Source organism: Pieris brassicae, chromosome 8 (genome assembly GCF_905147105.1).
Source record: "Pieris brassicae chromosome 8, ilPieBrab1.1, whole genome shotgun sequence".
NCBI lineage: Eukaryota > Metazoa > Arthropoda > Insecta > Lepidoptera > Pieridae > Pieris > Pieris brassicae.
Window position 1 is genome coordinate 1,613,234 of NC_059672.1, and position 19,054 is coordinate 1,632,287.

The following is a 19,054-nucleotide window of genomic DNA, read 5'->3' on the forward strand; positions in this document are numbered from 1 at the left end:
TGGCTCATATTTGTATATATATAGAGTATTATTCGAGCAACAACAGGTAACAATTGTCTCACAAATATCGTCCTAGGCAAACAAGGCAACACATTCACAATTCTACAGTTGTCTATCAGCTGACATAGTTGGCAATTGCCACATCTTGGCATAGACTGTGTACCGTCAGCAAATGGGAATATCATGATGGCAAATATTTAATACTATATACTTTTATATTTATATACTTTAGTGCATCTAAACATTTTGACTTTTTCAAACATTTTGGGGGCCTAATCAAATGTCTACAATATATCTAACTAAGATTGCCCGGCATGGAAGGAAAGAGCCTATGACATAGCCAGTTACGATTAACCGACCACGTGTCATAAAACATGAGCACTAAAGTCTCTGATGCCAAGCATGTTGAGGATCGTTTAAAATTGGGTCCGGAGGAACAGGACGCTTAGCAGCGAGTAAGCAATCGGAGGAGTGGTAAAACAAAAAGTGAGGATATTACAAAAATAAAAATAATAGCATATCAAATGCTGACAGTAACTGCACCGTTAGAGATGCGCTTCATCCCCAAGTCATGGGAACCAAGCCATGAAACATGTGTCCTATAAGTTTACATTTGACCATTTGAGAATTCACTGCTTAATTAGAAGTGCAAGAAATATAAAAAAAGTATAATATCATTAACATGACATTTCAAAACATACAAATACAAGCTATATTATTTTGTACAGGCATACGACCACAGACATAATTATTACATAGTATTTATTCTCTATCTCTAATAAATTTCAACTCATCTATCTTTATTATATGACTGCCATCTACAGGCCTTGGTTAAGATGCTTTAACAGTGTCTAATGTAGAAAGTCAAAGCCAAAACAATGGCGCAAATCGAATATAGTATTTCTGTACAAGAAAAGCAACCCACTAGACATTGAGACTTGGTTTCCGTAATATATAAATTGTTTTCATCGATAATACTGAGCGGAATATACCAGTAGAGCAAGCAGTCTTCCACTTTCTACTAGTCTACTATCGACCACATCCTCACTATCAAACAAATCATTTAACAAACCACTCTAGATGGCATTTGCAGACCATTCGAAAGCGTTCGAAAGCATAATGCATACATCCATATGGAAAGCGCAAAAAAAAGGTAATTGAAAAATATATAAATATATTACAGAACATATACAGCAATAGTGTTAGTAAAATAAAGGCTGAGAAATCCGAATTAAAACAGGCGTAAGACAGGGTGACCCACTTTCCCCAATATTATTTGCAGCAGTCCTTAAAGATATATTCCAAAGTATAGAATGGAATAATTACGGCCTCTGGACACGAAACAAACATCTAACTCACCTTAGATTCGCTGACGACATAGCCTTCTTCATTGAGACCGCTACAAAAACTATTAAAAAAATGCTTAAAAGTTCGAACACTAGACAGGGAAAGACAAAAAGTTGGACTATCTGTGAACACTAAAAAAACAAGAATTTTATCCAATAATCTGTGCCAGCCAATCAGAGTGTCTACTCTCTACTATCTAGTAAACCGATAGAATATGTTAACAACTATATATAATGTATATGTCAACGCAAAATTGTAAATACCGTTAGGTTATAATCTATCTCGCGAGATTGTGAACTGTCGTTCTGTGTCCATAGAGTTACGAATGAAACACGGGTATCATCAGTCAAATAAAATGAATGCAGTTCAGGAATTGTGACATCAAGTATTTATTCATTATTTATTAGGTAAACAATAATATGTTTTCGATTTTTTTTTACGATACGGTCTTCTATAAAGCCGACGAATCAGGGACAACTTTCGGACAGTTGACAATTTGACAATTTTAATATTGTAATTTGACGGTTATACTTCGATAGATAACAATCTACCGAATTATAACCGTATATACGTTAAATTGTAAGCAGTACGTTGAGATACACAATCTTTCGACAGTTAGATAGATTACAACCTAACTGTGTTTACAATTTTACGGTGACATATATTTAGGAAAACATGGATCTTTACACGAGAAGGAAGAACTGTTGGACCGACAAGGAAATTCTGAAAGGAAAGTATAGTCAACAACACAAGTAGCTAATAATGGATTCAAATATTGTATCAAATAGCTTTTATGCCTCTCTAAGCATCTTCAAGTTGAGGACAATAAACAAAACAAGAAATGTAGACATTCGTAAAAAAATCAAACTTACAGATGCACTTGTAAACGCTCAAAGGCTTAAATGGATATGGGTAGGTCATATTTGTAGAGCGCGGGATAAAAGATGGACTAGACACTAGAAATAACAAAACTACTGGAAAAAGATGTATAGGACTACAAAAGAAAAGATTGACAGATGACATTAAAGATCTAGCGGGGAAAAACTGGATAAATGTTGCTCAAGACAAAGAGAAATAACACTTAATTTACTGTAGAAGATAACCTAAATTTTTTAAAACTTATACTAACACAACTAATACTAATATTAAGGAATTTAAACTAACTAATTGTTCTGTGAAATAATTAATAAAGCTTTAATAATAATAATAAAATGTAGAATATCAATAATAATATGAAATTATGTCGACGCGAACTGTCATTTTCATATAAATTAAATTTTCGACTTTCTACATACACTACTGTTAAGGCATCTTGACTAAACTACGGGGTTAACATTTAACAAATCAAGCTAAATGTAAATACAAATGGCACTGTTTGTCTACTCAGCCCACCATTTTTATTATTTTAGCAGTCGCGAGCTAACAAATGCTTTTTGTTTGATGATAATCAAGACATTACTATATTTTAATTGGCTAAAGATGTCCATCACAAATAAATACTGAATCTAGAAATAGATATTCTAAGCTTTCACTTTGTCGCATCTAGGGTTGTCAAACGTGGCATAAGTTTTTTCATTAACACAGATGTGTACGGTAGTGTATCAGTTAGTATTATTAATCTTTCCCAGCGTTTCTTTATAATCTGCATGGTCTTGAGATGACGCTTTTGTGGTAAGGATGTTCAATTTTTTTAATTACATCTGCTTCTTTGTTAAATGTACGCCAAATACGAAACCTATCGCGCATTATATACATACCTATATCAACGTCCGTATTTTAGTAGGCTTCGAATGTTAACTGAATGTAAAAGTTTTTGATGGACGTATAAAATAGTTTTCTTCACTAAGTACATACTTAACAAATATTGAGTCATTTTAAATGTTGTCTTTATATACATATAAAACCTACGCAGCAACCCTAATCAAGACGCATAACACCTACTTAATTTTCTGTGATTTTTCATAACCAAACACCTTGTCGCTTCTGAAATATTTTTGCACTTTCGTGAGAATGTTGCAATTACTGTTAGAAAGTCGCTGCGTTTTTCATTATTAAAGATTTTTGTGCATTACTTCTGTATCTAAGAATGATGAAAGTTAAATTGCATTCCTAAGAATTTAGATCGTGTAGCAAAGCAGATTAGGTAATTAATTATTTTCGAGGCGAAATAATTACGTTTTTGTGAAAGGCATTCGTTAAACGCTAATTGAAAATTAACTAGAGATAATGAGTAACTGTCTTTACGTTTATAACTGCGATTGCGTAACGGTTAATCTTCGTTATTTCAATTTTGTATAGTTTATGAGCTCTCTTTTTCTTGCGACCAACTATCATTGTATAACGATAAAGCTACGCCCCTTAGCATATCTATTTTATTCTACTAAAAGGGGGCTCATATTTGAAATCAATTAAGTTTATTAACGCCACATGAAAATGAGACCTATAGATATCCTCATTTTCATGTGGCATTAATAAACTAATTATGGCTCGTTAATTGTAGTCATCATTATTCGTTATTCCTATGAGTTCGCTTCTAAACAATTTATGCGACGGGTATGGTATTTAAAGTACATAGTACATAAAACAACTACTTTACGACCTTAGTGACCCCCTACCGCGAAAGATATTTATCAGAGAATGATATTAGCTCGTTTGTTTATTTTGTCGCAACGATAATGACAATTGTTGTCAGTAGCAGTAACTCTGTAATAAGTCACTCAACAGCTATCAGTCATCTGTCAGTGTCAGTGTCATGAGATTTCACATCTAGCACTCTGTTATTCATTTTCAAACATTTGTTTTTGTAAAACTCACACTTAAAACCACTCAAGGTCTTGTTTAATATAAGTTGGGAATATGTGATAAGATCATTACATAACTTCATATATACACTTTAGATTATGAACTTGAAAAATATTTAGTTAAAACTATGAGTGGTTTATCTTTTATAAAGTCCACTAAGGGTAAAGTTATTCTTGGAACCGTTTTTTCGTTACATTTGGCAATATATTTTGCGAAACCTTCATTCTTCAAAGCGGAAACAAAGATTACGCCGCCGCGAGAAGTACCGCCTAAATATTTACCATAAGTGTAACTTTCAAGGATATTTCATTATATAAAAATCAAAGGTTATCAATTCATGTTTTATAAAAGACTCACGGTTTTTCCTCATACTTTAGTATGCAACAATATTGTGGTCAATATTTTAAGGAAAATGAGTAATTCAGAAAAATTTAAAGTTTTTATATCCCGCTCTGATATGCCTGAAAGTGGTGTGGATATTTTAAAGAAACAGTAAGTAGTAGAGTTATTCCAAAATCTGATAAAAATTTAACTATTTAACAAATTAGTATTATTAATTTTCTGTACATTTTATTAATTGTATTTAAAAACTATTACTCAGATTTTATAATATCAACAATAATATTGTTATTTGCAGATGTGATCTAAAAGTATGGGATGGTCCTATGCCTATTCCTAAAGCAGATTTCCTTAAGTCTGTCCAGGGAGTGAATGGAATATATTGTTGTATAACTGACAAGATTGATAAAGAATTGCTTGATGCTGCTGGGCCAGAGTTAAAAGTTGTAGCAACCATCTCCGTTGGCTATGACCACATTGATGTCAAAGAATGCAAAAAGAGAGGGATTAAAATTGGATACACTCCTGGTGTCTTGACAGATGCCACTGCTGAGCTAACAGTATGTCTATGTAATAAGTGTCTTTCTTTAGTAGAATTAGGTATAGCTATTTCATTTATCCAATTACTCAAAACTCATAGTTTACTAAGCATATTACATTAGATTGTTTAGAATGTTTTTATTTTTGAATTAGAAGAAATAAGCATTTTTATATTATCTTAATTTCATCTTTCTCATGTTTATACTTTAATTAGATTAGTTGAAACTGGTATACCATTATCCTGGTATAGTTCTAGTGTATTTTAAGTTAAGCATTGATATTTTGCCTTTAAATGGTCTTAAGCAACATCTACACAGTTGTTCCTTAGCATATCTATTGTGTGATGAAATTCAAGGCTAGTAACAAGTATAAATGTTCCTTCCAATTTCTACCTTTATGGATTTTTAGTTAATTGGAGCCATTTCTTTATTTTCAGTTAGCACTTCTATTATGTACCTCAAGGCGACTTCCTGAGGCTACACATGAGGCCCGAACTGGAGGCTGGGTTTCCTGGGCTCCAACATGGATGACAGGTCCTGGTTTAGCTGATGCCACTGTGGGAATTGTTGGCTTTGGTAGAATTGGTCAGGCAGTTGCAAAACGTGTTAAATCTTTTAACACATCCCAACTCCTCTACTTCAACCGAAGTGAAAGACCAGAAGCCAAAGAAATTGGTGCTTCCAAAGTAAGCTTTGATGAATTACTTTCTAAAAGCGACTTTGTTATATGCTGTGCAGCATTAGCACCGGAAACCAAGGAGATGTTTAATAGAAATGCATTTAAAAAGATGAAAAACTCTGCTGTGTTTATTAATACAAGTCGTGGAGGAATTGTTGATCAAAATGCACTAATAGAAGCATTGCAGAATGGTACTATTCGAGCTGCTGGTTTAGATGTTACTACACCAGAGCCTTTGCCTTTAGATAGTCCATTGTTCAAATTAAAGAACTGTGTTATACTACCTCATATAGGCAGTGCGGCAATACAAACTAGATCAAACATGAGTGAGATGACAGCCAACAATATTTTAGCTGGCCTGAATGGTACCAAATTGCCTGCAGAATTGGACTAATTTATAAATTTAATAAAAACTATTTATGGCTGTTGTTGTTTAATAAATTTTGCATATTTGTTATTGTATGAGATATATAATAGCTATGCACCATTTATAATTATCTTAAATGTATAGTCTCAGTCATTGTGTTCATGTTGAGCGACTGACTCCCTCCAATTATTTTGCACCATCTCAACAATCATTGTCCACCACTTTGATTCCATAAAGTAATATATTGAGCACACAACTATAAACAACCATGATAATATGAGGAAGAAATCTGTTTCCTTTTCTGCTGTACTTGAAACTGGTCCTTGGAAGTCCTTAGACATCACCAATAGGCCATGAGGATTCTGCCCTGTTATAGCATTGACAAATTTACTGAATAAATGGATATTGTACTCGGTTCCATTAAACTTGCCAACTGGTCGGCCATTGTGAAACATCTTCAATGTTGGGACACCAACAATACCATACTGCGCATTAATCCCATGATGCCTTAATGCATCTAATGCAACCATTTTAATATTTGGGTATGATCTAGCTAAGGCATTGAAATGTGGGGCTGCATGTGCACTAAAAGGGCATGCTTTAGCATAGAATAAAACTAATACACAATCAGCATCTACATCACGCCCTGATATGTCTGGTTTCACTTGCAATAACTTAGCCAAGTTACTGCCATTGACAATTTCAACTATTGGTTCAATATCTTCACTTTCATACATGATTTCTTTGCACTTAACAAGTTTTTTAGTTTCATTCAAAGCTTGTGTTTTATTCTCTACAGTTGCGTTACTAGAGGTAACATGGAAGTACAAATTGGATAAAGTTCGATTAACATCGGACACAACATTCGAGAGTAATGATTCTGAATCGTCAACAGTTTCCATTTCCATATCCTCTTCTCTCGGCACATCGATGGCAACTTCTTCGTCCATATCATACTGCACAGATAATGATATGCCTGGAAAATTAAGATGTATTCTTACTCGATTAAGGATTATAAACATAATTCGAAAATAGAATAATTTAATAAGAGACTCACCGGCAAGCGCAATCAATAAAAATAAGTTTGTTTTTTTACACATGTTAAGTTTAGGCATCATTCAAAATTCAGCTATTCATCCATGTTCGAGAAAATAAACGTTTTGGAATAGTTTTTCTTTTATTATTTACAACTTACAAGTTTAAACTTTAATCTTGTTATTAGACAAGAGTCATCTGTGATGACAATGACAGTTTTGGGATAACAATTAACATTATTTATGACAACTCAAAGATATATAAAGACTGCCTGTCCGTTGCACGCAAAAACTATGTTCCACTGAATAGGTTTTCACTAAAGTCGCAAACCATAATATGGTAGCCATATTTGAAATATTACTTTACACGAATATTATGATATGTCAATTGGTCTGTTGGTATTAACTCGCTCGTTCATTTATCAGTACAAAAGAGATACGTCTAGTATACTCATATTAACGTGTTTTAATCCGAATATATAAATCTACTTTCGCTAAATTGTGCATGAATAATATAATTATGTATGCAATATGTAAATTTATCTCTATACTTCCACTTCCGTTTCACAATCATAGGGGATTGCCTAACTTTAGGACCCCGAATTGAAACTAGATAATATTGTTACGAGCTAGGGGATCGGATAGAAAATGCCGTAGATTTATTCAAGGGTTTATTTATTGGTAAATCAAATGAGGAATTTATGGGCACAAATTACTTGCAGAAAGGCACTTATAGCACACACAAAAACAATCACTTATTACTTCACTTATGCACACTTTACACTGTAATTTATCACTTGTATTCACTTTGTTCGCACTTTATCGCTTCGGTGTTTTGCTCTTGTTATCGCATTCCAAACTAAGTGACTAGTCGCGTTTCGGCTCGCTTATATATCCCTGGGAATAATTCTAAACAATATTCGAGAACTTTCTAGGCGGGCTTCTAGCGATTGCACAATTCTAGAACGTTCGCACTCTTTGTCTCTTTTGCACGTTGCTCCGTCCTTGTCGTACGGCGTTCTAGAGTGCTCGTCTAGTTTCGAGAAAGTTCTGATCTTCTCTCTCTCTCTCTCGTATCATTTCGTCCTTGTCTCACACCTAGAAAGTTCGGTCTAGAATATTCCTTCATCAAAGGGGTATAACTAGGCCTGAAAACGCCTGAAAACGGGTCTCCTGAAAACTGCACCGCTCGACTACACATGTTCTGAAACTGACTGAAAAAATGTTTCAGCTTCCTGAAAACTAGGGTAAATTTATGGAAATTACAATTAACTAATATGTGATTGAGCCTCTCCTGAAACGGTCAGAAATCATATTACAGCCTGCTTAAAAGTTCTCTAACTAGTGGAAAAATCTAGAAACATTGTAGTCGACCCGTCTTCGTAACAATATATTTGGATGACGTCTATAAAAAAAGATTTTAGTAGAATAAGTAAAATATAAACTTTCTTATTTAAATTATAGATTAACGTGCTTAAAGAAAATGATTAACAACTTATTAATACCTACTACAAGCCGTGGCATCTTGTGCTTGTAGAATGCGCTAATTAAGCTACAAGATCGTCATCGATTTGTGATTCAGCTGGCTATATTAATTGGTGTAACCATTTATTCCTGCTCCGAAGCACCTGTACTGCCAAACACAATGAAACTAAGCTGATACATTGCTGACACAGACTTTTAAAACCAGTATAACAATGCTTGGTTTACACCAGTAGTATTACTGTATTAGTTAAGTATTAGTGAAGTATTAATTAAACTACTTAAGCCTATATAACAAGCGTGAGACTCGCTAGCTACGATTGAAAAGAACTTGAAATTTGTTAGTGTAATATGTCAGGATTATATCCGTTTAAGAAGTTCAATCAAGTTCAACAAGCAGCCTATAACATTACGATTGGTCATTCCGTTCAAAATCAATGAATAATAGTTTCTGTACCCTAGACAAAAAAATATATGAATAAAGCTTTTTTTAACATACTCTAATTAATCATATTCTCTATTATATGTCAATTATTTTCTACCAAAAATTTAAAATGATCATAGATATTTAATATTAATGTAAAAGGCTGTACATGCCGTGCGATAAAAACATGTAAGATTAAAAAAATCTCAGTCAGTAATTGCAATATGGCAGTTGGTTTTTCTGCCGTCCAACTGTTAATGTTAAACTGTGTACCAGCTTGTTGGGCAGATATATTTAGTTGACTGTTTAGTGACGGCCACGAGTCTTACAGAGTTTAGTTCAAAAGACGCGACCGATCTGTGAACCTGTGTCTAATCTCTCGTTGAGAGCTGAACAACAATGGCATATAGCTGGGATAACAGAGTTGCTTTTGTCGTAAGATACCTTTACGGTAAGCGGAATTTTTATAGTTTTGTTTACGGAAAAATTATTAATTAAAATCTGCTCACTAATGTTTTAGCTATTACTAGTGTTTTTATTTATTTATTCATAAGTTTTTTAGACAACAGACATGTTAAATTTAAATTACTAATACAATCTATCACACATCAATATTATTAAAACAAAAGTTTTAAAAAATCATGTAAAATGAAACGCAATGATATTTATTGGAAATTTTATTGATTCACAACGTATTCATAGACTAATAATATAATAGTGTATATAAATATTTTACTCAGTTAATTAACATACATGGAGTATAATCATTATTTATAGTAAATATTGTGATAAAATATATCTGTCAAAAACATTCTTGTTAACGTATCAGCAATTCGTTTGACAGCTATTTTAATTTATCTATTGTAAGCATCCAACTTTGATAGACTGCTAATTGATATATATAGATATATACAATAACTCTTGAAATAAACTTCATTTCGTGGGTAATAACACGTGCCCAGAACTTGCGTTCAAATGTGGTCCAGTGATTTTTATATAGCGCAGTTGACACTTTCTTACGGTGTAAAAATTTATCGCGAAGGTTCACAAAGCACCCAATAAACTTTCCTAAAAAGGCGAAAACCATTGACTTCATGACAATAAACAAAAAGAAAATTTATTACAATGTTGGGGCTTCATAATGACAAAATAAATGAAAACTTTATTACATTTAATGCTTTTCGCCATTCGAATTTGAACTCGCGTTTTTCAAAATCTTATGCGGTTTTGTCATACGAGATCATACTTTGCGCTATGTCCACCTACGTCCCCTTGAACGTAAACAAGTCGGGTAAGATACCCGAAATTGAGAAAAAGCCTCCTCTGGTGCTAAGCGGGGTTCTCAAATTTAATTCAATATAAAATAAAGTAATTAATAATATAAAGTAACATAAATTAATATAACATACAAAAACTAACCACTAAAAATATAATAACTAAAATATATCATTAAAAGGAGTACCTTTACGCAAGGTTCCGAACGTACTGACAGCGTTCCCCCTTTGAGATAGCTAGACTAATTCTTTGTCCGAGGTAGCTGTGAGCTTTTGTCTGTCGACTATTTCTTTAAAAAGCCTTATCGCGATAGTACCTACAGACTAAGGGTCTCGACACCGAATGGGACAAAATCATATCTAGACCCCTGTTCACAAGTCAAACCAGCTCTGTTGTTAGTTCCATATAGATGGACGGGGCCTGCGTGTCTGAACAGGCTGCATCAGATTCCGTCCGGTCTCTTGCCATCGTCTCTTGTAACACCAGTCGGCTCAAGTAGACTTGGCACGTTGAGGATGGCAATGTCTCGAGAGGCGGTCTGCACTTTTTTGACATGACAGACCGTGATGTCCTGTGTCGACATCACTGCCACTTTACACTGTAACGTTCTACAACGAATATGTGCTAATACCAGAGGTTTATATATTACTATAGAAATGTACATATATAGAAAGGGTACTTAGTTTCGTGCTCTATCTACCTATGCCTATTTATACTTTTATATAAGTAAGCCTGTTACTCAGTCCCTATATTATATAGATACTAAACAACTAAAAGTGCGACTAGTTGTTCGTAGATGTTCTAGCGCCAACTTAAAGCTACCAAAAGCTTTCTACCCAACTTAACAACCGAGAGAGGTTTACTATTCGATTTTTGAATTACGATGTTGAGTTATCTTTGAATTGTGCTTTTCCTTAAAGTAATCCAAAACATCTGAATTAAAATCAGCCTTGATCTATCTATCACAGCCTAATTAATTGCGTGGGTATTAAAAGTATTTTCAGTTGATCTGACATGAACCTCACATTGGCATTGAATGTTGGTCTATTGGCACTAAATTAGCACACTTCGAACGTAAATAAATCTTTACGATCAATTACAAACAAGATAATTTCATTGGGCAACGATACGATAGTTAAAATGCTCTAGATATTTTTCGATATTCAAATTCTAATAGATAATAGAAGTTTCTGAGACAAGAATAGATTCTCAATTTAAACGTGAAACCTTAATGTTTAAACTTTAATCCTGGCTGTCATTGCGTTTCACTGTCAATGTGACAATTAACACTTGCGGAAATATTCTAAGGGGATTGACATGTTTTACCTGAGCATAACCTATAGTAACTGTTGAAGTAGATATGTGGAGAAATTATGCCGAAAATTAATCGGGAGTTATAAGATCAAACAATTTTTTACGATTATAATGACTTCAACAAAATATACTATTATGTAATTTAGTACCTCTTGGACAATACCTGACCATCGGTAACAGACTGCCACATTTAGTATTTAATTTCCAGGGAATTAAGAAATCAACTAAATCTATTATTTAAAAAAACAAAACATTATTCTGATTATTTGAGTGAAACTTTGTACTTTATATTGATTTGATAGTGTAATAATGAAGTTCAATAATGTGATTACATGTTAACATACCATAACAAGATAATACGGCAAATTATGTACGACGAATTTGCACGCCGTTGTAACTAAGAATATGCATATAAATAATTATCAAAAATACAGAAGTAGACGTAAAAAAATAAGATCCAAAGAGTTGTAGCTCTACATTGATATAATCAGCGTAGACGCGAATTACGGTTACCATGGTTACCATTCAGAGAGAAGAAACTAACCCCAGAATAATTTAATAGCCAAAATTCATGCGTAAATCGCGTCATATAACAAGGTGACAAGACAAACCATCAAACCGAATGTTACGAAAGGTGAGCTCTTGGCATACATTCTATTGTCTACGGCTTCGCCAAATAAATTGGTACATTTATCATTGAAATTTTACAATTTATTACATTGTTATATTTGTATATAAAACTATTAATAACACGTATACAATAATATATAAATAACTCTCGTTGACTGCTGATCACCAGATCAATGCTTGCAAAAGAATTGTATCTATAGTGATATTCTATAATTATATAGACCAAATACAAAAAATATTTTTATTATGATGCTTTGACTTCGAAACATATAATTTTTTCCTTCCTAAGACATCATGGAAAAGTATGATCTAGCCTAACTTAAGACTATAAGTTATTTAAGTCTAATCTAATTTACTAATATTAACATAAGAAAATGTCCAGTAACACTACTTACATTCTCTAAGGAAGACTCAGTTCTTTTGTTACTTCCACTTTTGATACTTCCACTTACAACTGTTTAGCACTTAATAATAACGTGCACTGTCACTAATTCACTAGTTAAACCATTTCGGTAGACAAAACCGTTTCGGTTTTGTCATTTTCAGTCTTCTCCCTAGGCCCGTGGTGTCAATGAGTTGAATAACCTCGACATTCACGTGATAATGGAGCCTACATTTGTGGGCATATTATTTTCATTCTTGATAAAAATTTTACGACTTTTTCTTAATAGTTTATTACCTCTTCCGTTAGACTAGCTTCATCACAAAGACGTAAGACAAAGACCAATTATTTAACATTTACGACAGCTGTACTAAAATAATTTGGCGGAGAAATAAGGAAGGTTGCTAATTACCATTGCAAATATACAGATTCAATTATTTTATATGTTTCCGTTGCCAAACAATTAACAGTTAATTGTTATGTGTGGTACAGAAATGTTTAGAGTATTTTATCAGGAATTTAAATAGAGATTACACCCACAAGTGAATTTTTTTAATTGTTTTTATAAGCTTGATTCACTGTTCTTGTGATGTAATATATATATCTATATATAAATCTATCACGTTAGCCCAGAACACCGCCCTAGGGCAAGTAAAAAAGGCGGCTGCAGATAAGGCGGAAAATGTAAGAGTCTTTCCTCCAAAATCGATTTTATTCACTTTGGAGTAGAGACTCTTGGGCCATGGGGTTCAAGTGCACGGGCGCTAATTAAAGAGTTAAGTTGACTCCTGGTAGCTAGTACCGGTGACCATAGAGCTGGTGCTCTCCTCGCTCAACGAATAAGTATTGCAATACAGCAATGAAATGCTGCCATCGTTAAAGGTACACTGTCACAGGGACCAAACTTTTTAGTTACATATTTTTATTATTACTACGAAGCTTAGGAAAATTGTAAATACTGTATATATGATTGTTATGTTTAGTTACATGAATAAATTTTATACATATTCTAGCTATGTTATATCTCACAGTTAAGTTGGCAGTGATGGCTCAGTAATAAACCTCAGATCCTTCCCTAAAGCCGTGCTCAAATATACAAAAAAATCAAAAGTTTACCGACCAATTGATTTTGAATGTAAGCAAATAACACTTGCTAGTGTGTACTATAGTAAAAGATGGGTCTGATTTCCGTGGCAGGGTGCCATATGATTCTTTTGTAAAAAAAATGACTAATACATTTCATAGTTACATTTAAAATTTCACTACGTAATAATACAAATCGGTCGAGAACATTAAAAGTGAATCAATAAAGATTTCGCTGCCGTCCTTTCATATACCCATTAGACATACAAAGAACAGATATTGTCTTATCACTTAATTTATGTATGTTTAAACCAATGATTTTTTCCAGATATCGACAACAATGGTTACCTAGACTCACACGACTTCCAATGTCTCGCTTTGCGGACGTGTGTGCTCGAAGGCAAAGGGGACTGCAGTGCGGCCCGGCTTCAAAAATACCAGAACATCATGATCAACCTCTGGGAGGAGATCTCTAGGCTCGCTGACTTCGATAAGGTGCCAGACTATGTCGGTTATCACACTTACATTAGCTAGGCTTAGCAGAGCTTAGTCCGTCGCTTTTAGATCGCAGTAGTGGTATAGAAGCTTTATTTGTAATCGCAAGTTAAAATAATTTAAACGCTTTATCGATCTTTCAAATCTTTTAAATCTCGTAGGCTGGACAAGAAGATGTAACTTAAAAAAATGAAATAATGTAATATGTCCAATTAAATTATAAATAATTAAGTTGCTTTGTCGACGGACGCGAATGGCTTCCTCGCTATGACAAAAGAAAACGACGAAGACAAATAAAAAGATGGGAAGATGATATTAGTAGAGCAGCCACCGAAAAGCTCTAAGAGGCCTATGTCGAAAGAGAAGCTGTAAATAGGGAGAATTTTAGTGTTTACAGTACTTCACATTTTTATGTACTAGGAAAAGTATTTTACAGCAACAAAGGCTAAGTTGCTTTATCAACTGAGGGAAATTACAGTTAAATTTTGATTTCTGCAAATAGGATTAGAAAGATTTAGGGCACCCGGGCGAATAAATCACTCGTTACACTTACACATGTTAATTTAATGATGATGAATATCTAATTATATCTCTGAGTATAATTAAAAACCTTTAAACTTGCATGGTTGAGTTCAATAAGTGTTAAAGACATGTAAACATAAATCGGAAAAACTGGATTGGGACCAGCGACTCCAAATTGTATAACCTCTCCCGTTGAGTCTTATAATCTCTCAGTAAAGTGGCCTTTACGGTATCTGACTCTTTCTCTCCTCCTTAGGCCTTAAACAAAATCCTTCTACCTCTTTCGTTACCAGTTATTTTCTTTACTAGCCTATTCTTTATGTAATATATATCTATACTGTATGTTCTGCATGCTGCACGCTTTATCGCACGCTTGGCTTGATCTCCCAACATTCTTTTCTTTTTAATAGTCACGAATTACAGGACGGCACTGTTTCGGTAGAAGAATTTAAGCAAGCAGTCAAAAACACCTGCGTCGGAAAGAAATACGAAGATTTTCCCCAAGCAATGAAGGCGTTCATCGAAAGTAACTTTAGGATGATAGACATCAATGCTGATGGTCTGATGGGAGTTGAGGAGTTCCGTTATGACTGCATTCAACGTATGGTAGTGGAAGACATTAAAGTCATTGATGACGCCTACAACTCGTTGTTAAACGTAAGTTATTCCTTTGATGAAAAACCTGCAATGTATTCGCGAGCTTTCTGGCATTGTGAGTGTCGATGACGGTATGACGTAACAACAGATGAGCCTTCAGCCCGTTTGCCCCCGGTCTATGAAAACAACTAAATTTATATAAAGTGATTTTTTCTATACTTAGCTGTCTTGAATATCTTCTCTCATTATATTTTGATGTGATTTCCAGCACTTAAATCATAATTTATGATGAGAAAAACATTTACTTTCATCAGCGATAATCCTTTTATAATTAATTAATCACATAACAAGAATAACTTCAATTTATCTAAACAAATTATTGTTTGACAATAATAAAATGGTATCGTAAATGTTTTGCCATCATTTGAATGACAAAATCGTACGTGTATATGTTTTACGTCAAATTACGCGTTTCTAGGAAATGGTTTGCGTTTTGGCAAATGTCTCCGAATAGTTACGCCATTGGCGATTTTAATGAGTATCAGTTCGTCTGATTACAAAAACTATTTTGATTATAGTTTAGGTATATATATACTAATTTGATTTTACTTTTATATTTGTATTATGTAAATTTTCATGTGTTCATGTTTTATTTGCCGCTCCAAGTTTTTTGAATCTATGTTATAAACATAGTAATTTTTCTGTCTAAATAATATCACTTGGCAGACTCATTAACGGTAGCTTATCTTGAGTAGGACTTGCTGTGTTGGCAGCTGGGCCGGATTTAGAGGTCTCGGCGCAACAAAGGAGTGGAGGCCATCTGGCCCAACAATAAAATTAAAAAAAAATTCAGTTGAGTTTGTCAATAAATAATTTATTATGAAACCAACTAGATTTCTTTAGTATGTAACAAACATATAAAAATATAAATACAGCTCAATGTTTTCTGTTAATATTTAAGAACAATATAATCATGTTTCAAAAGTAAAGTAACGAAAAACGAAAAGTTTACTAGTCGGAATTTAAAAGTATTTTTTTTCTCCGAAGTTTCTTTTATGGACGACCTGGGGCTGTAGCCCCCTGCCCCTAAATCCGGCCCTGGTTGTGTCTTATATGTAATAAGACAGAAGTTTACAATATTCCTCAACCTTTCAACTCAACCATTTAATGATGTCCGCGATTTTAGTATAGCGAGAGCAAGACTTAAGTTTTAAGATTCCTCAAAAACGTTTGGCTATTTATTAAATAATAAATTGCCATAAACAAATATTGCTTTATAAATGTTCTTATAACATTTTTATAGGTTTTTGTTTAGTTGAATTCTTACAAAACTATTTACGATATTGCATTATATTGTCTAATAAATACGAATCAATGAATAAAAATATCTAATCCAGATTGGCGGGGCTCCAAATTTCAATGTAATACGTGGAATGTTACGTTTAATATTAAACGTTTCTGTTAACCAGGTTTAGGATTATTTAATAGTTTATCACTGACCTATCTTCTTCATTAGAGCAGTGTTGTGGCTTCAGCGTCCGACTCTCATTCCTGAGGTCGTAGGTTCGATACCCGGCTGTACGCAAATGGGCTTTCTGTGCGCATTTAACATCGTGAAAAACCGGCTTGCCTTAAACCTAAAAATCGATGGCGTATGTCAGGCTTAGGTGATCACCTACTTGTCAATTATATTGACGAATGATCATGAATAGTTACAGAAATCTGAGGTCCAGACCTGAAAGGGTTGTAGCGCCACTGATTTATTTTTATCTTCTAAACAATTAATGAATACAATTATACAGAAATGTAATTTGTTCATACGTAACCACACTGATGAACTTGCGATTTCTCAATTAGAACGTTTCTTTTTCAGGATGACGATAGAAGAAAAGGTGGCATTTCCTTATCGAGATATCAAGAACTATTCGCTCAATTCTTGGCTGACCAGACCGAGCACTGCCCAGCCAGCCTACTTTTCGGCCCATTAGAACTTTAATAATCTTTAAGATATATTTCAGTGACTGATTTTTTATTTTTAATATTTTCGTTGGGTAATGATTATTTGATATTTTTTTAAATCTATGAAATAATTATCGTGTGAGATAAATAAAGGATCGATTATCTAATTAAAGAGTACACATATATATTAATGCCGAATTGAATCCGCGGAATCAAACTCTTATTGTGTGCGCGTGAACTTCTTTCATTAATAAACAAAAAAGCAGTTTTAGGAGATTTTTCATAATGGTTTTTTTAAAGCGAGGCAGAAAGATAAATCTGACTTCCGTATGTCAAAATTGTATTAGATTTCGATATACGGTGGTCACCATGTATGTGGCTGTCTGAGCTCTCGATGCATTCTAAGACTCAAGACCCAACGAAAATAAACGAAACCATAAATAAAATTACATCGTTAATACTTAAAAATATCACAGATATGCGGGGCTTAAAATAGATGCGTTCCGAATTTCTGATCTATTGCAATTTCTATTATTGCATTGTTCATGTTTGAAATAAATTTGTGTGAAATATGTTTGAACATACATCTTAGATATATTACGCTAGTTTTAGTTTTGTTTGTTTTCTTGAATTTTCCGTCCTTAATGTTTTTTTATGGAATGTTACTGTTTGAATGAAAAATGTACAAATACAGCAATCATATGTTTAATCATGATAATAAAAGTGTGGCGTATATGGCAAGACAATTTGATTCCTGGCACGGCCATTATTGGAACATGTTCCAATACTTTGAGAAATATCAGGATTATTTTTTTATATAAAACACTAATATTACAAGTTAATTTATAAGCATTCTAGCGCTAAAGTAACTTGTAATATTAGTGTTACGTGTTATCGCTAGTCTACGACATCCGAACAGATAAAAGGTTAACGGTTGGCGGACTCAGTCTCCGAGAGACTTACGATTCTAACTAGGTCCATTGTGCGTAAAGTCCTGGCTAAGTCCAGAAGCACAGAAGTCTGGGCACTGCGCAGGTTTCACGGAGCGGCTTCACAGCTCCGAGGATTTCTGTATGTTGGTTTGCCACAGTCACGCATTCCAGGACTATGGCTACTGATTCCTCTGCGCTGCAAACAGCCGAACTATTCAGACATATACAGTTCATCTATCTATAGTTAATTCGGAGTGTGTCATTATTGTCTACGTAAAAATAATCGGATAATTTTGTGCTAAAGGCTGCCATTCTAGTCATGAATGTTAATGTAAATATTTGTTTTGAAATAAATTTTTAAGTTTTCATTTTGTTTCATAATAATACCTACAAGCTCGTAGTTACGTTTTTTCTTTTAATAGTAATAATTGGTTTTTGTTATTGGTCCGTCTCTGCCAAGGCGGTATATTGAGATTAAAGAGGAGCGATTATTAATCATTGACTCCCAAACTAAGTTATTAGTATTTTCTAACAAAAACTTTCACAAAGTACTGAACACTTTAACATTCATCAACAGTCTATCAACAAAGAAAATACAAATGAATACAGCTTAGAGCTTTGATGTGCTGAAAAAACATAGAAAACCTAATCATTACTGGATTACTGATTTTGTTTAAAAAAAGCAACGGCGCTAAAATGAGTTTAGATGTAGGCCGTATATATCTGTATCAGTTTCGTTATCATTTACTAGTAAGTGCTGATCATACTATACCTGCCAGCGCAGTAGACTTTTTGGGTGCCTTTTCCTCAGTATTGATGTCTTCACCTTACCAGCGAGTGTTATATAAAGTT

General features: G+C 33.7%; 3 protein-coding genes across 4 annotated transcripts; 2 read left to right on the forward strand and 1 right to left on the reverse strand.

Annotated features, from left to right (window-relative positions):
* Positions 1-4,130: 4,130 nt before the first annotated feature.
* LOC123712859 (glyoxylate reductase/hydroxypyruvate reductase) lies at positions 4,131-6,130 on the forward strand. The gene is made up of 3 exons (XM_045666184.1): positions 4,131-4,641; positions 4,787-5,048; positions 5,465-6,130. The coding sequence occupies exons 1-3, from the start codon at positions 4,487-4,489 to the stop codon at positions 6,098-6,100; spliced, it is 1,053 nt and encodes a 350-aa protein (XP_045522140.1). The 5' UTR covers positions 4,131-4,486; the 3' UTR covers positions 6,101-6,130.
* Positions 6,131-6,190: 60 nt separating this feature from the next.
* On the reverse strand, positions 6,191-7,362 carry LOC123712860 (thioredoxin domain-containing protein 15). Its single transcript, XM_045666186.1, has 2 exons — positions 7,131-7,362; positions 6,191-7,049 (listed from the first exon to the last, which is right to left on the reverse strand). The coding sequence occupies exons 1-2, from the start codon at positions 7,189-7,191 to the stop codon at positions 6,220-6,222; spliced, it is 891 nt and encodes a 296-aa protein (XP_045522142.1). The 5' UTR covers positions 7,192-7,362; the 3' UTR covers positions 6,191-6,219.
* A 1,966-nt stretch (positions 7,363-9,328) lies between these two features.
* On the forward strand, positions 9,329-18,568 carry LOC123712861 (sarcoplasmic calcium-binding protein 1). Of its 2 annotated transcripts, none has more exons than XM_045666187.1 (4): positions 9,329-9,464; positions 14,026-14,204; positions 15,138-15,371; positions 17,185-18,568. In XM_045666187.1, exons 1-4 carry the CDS (start codon positions 9,413-9,415, stop codon positions 17,305-17,307), a joined length of 588 nt encoding a protein of 195 aa, XP_045522143.1. In that variant the 5' UTR covers positions 9,329-9,412; the 3' UTR covers positions 17,308-18,568. The 2 variants fall into 2 exon arrangements, with proteins under 2 accessions (XP_045522143.1, XP_045522144.1); XM_045666188.1 differs by having other exon boundaries at positions 9,330-9,464; positions 14,026-14,192.
* Positions 18,569-19,054: the final 486 nt, after the last annotated feature.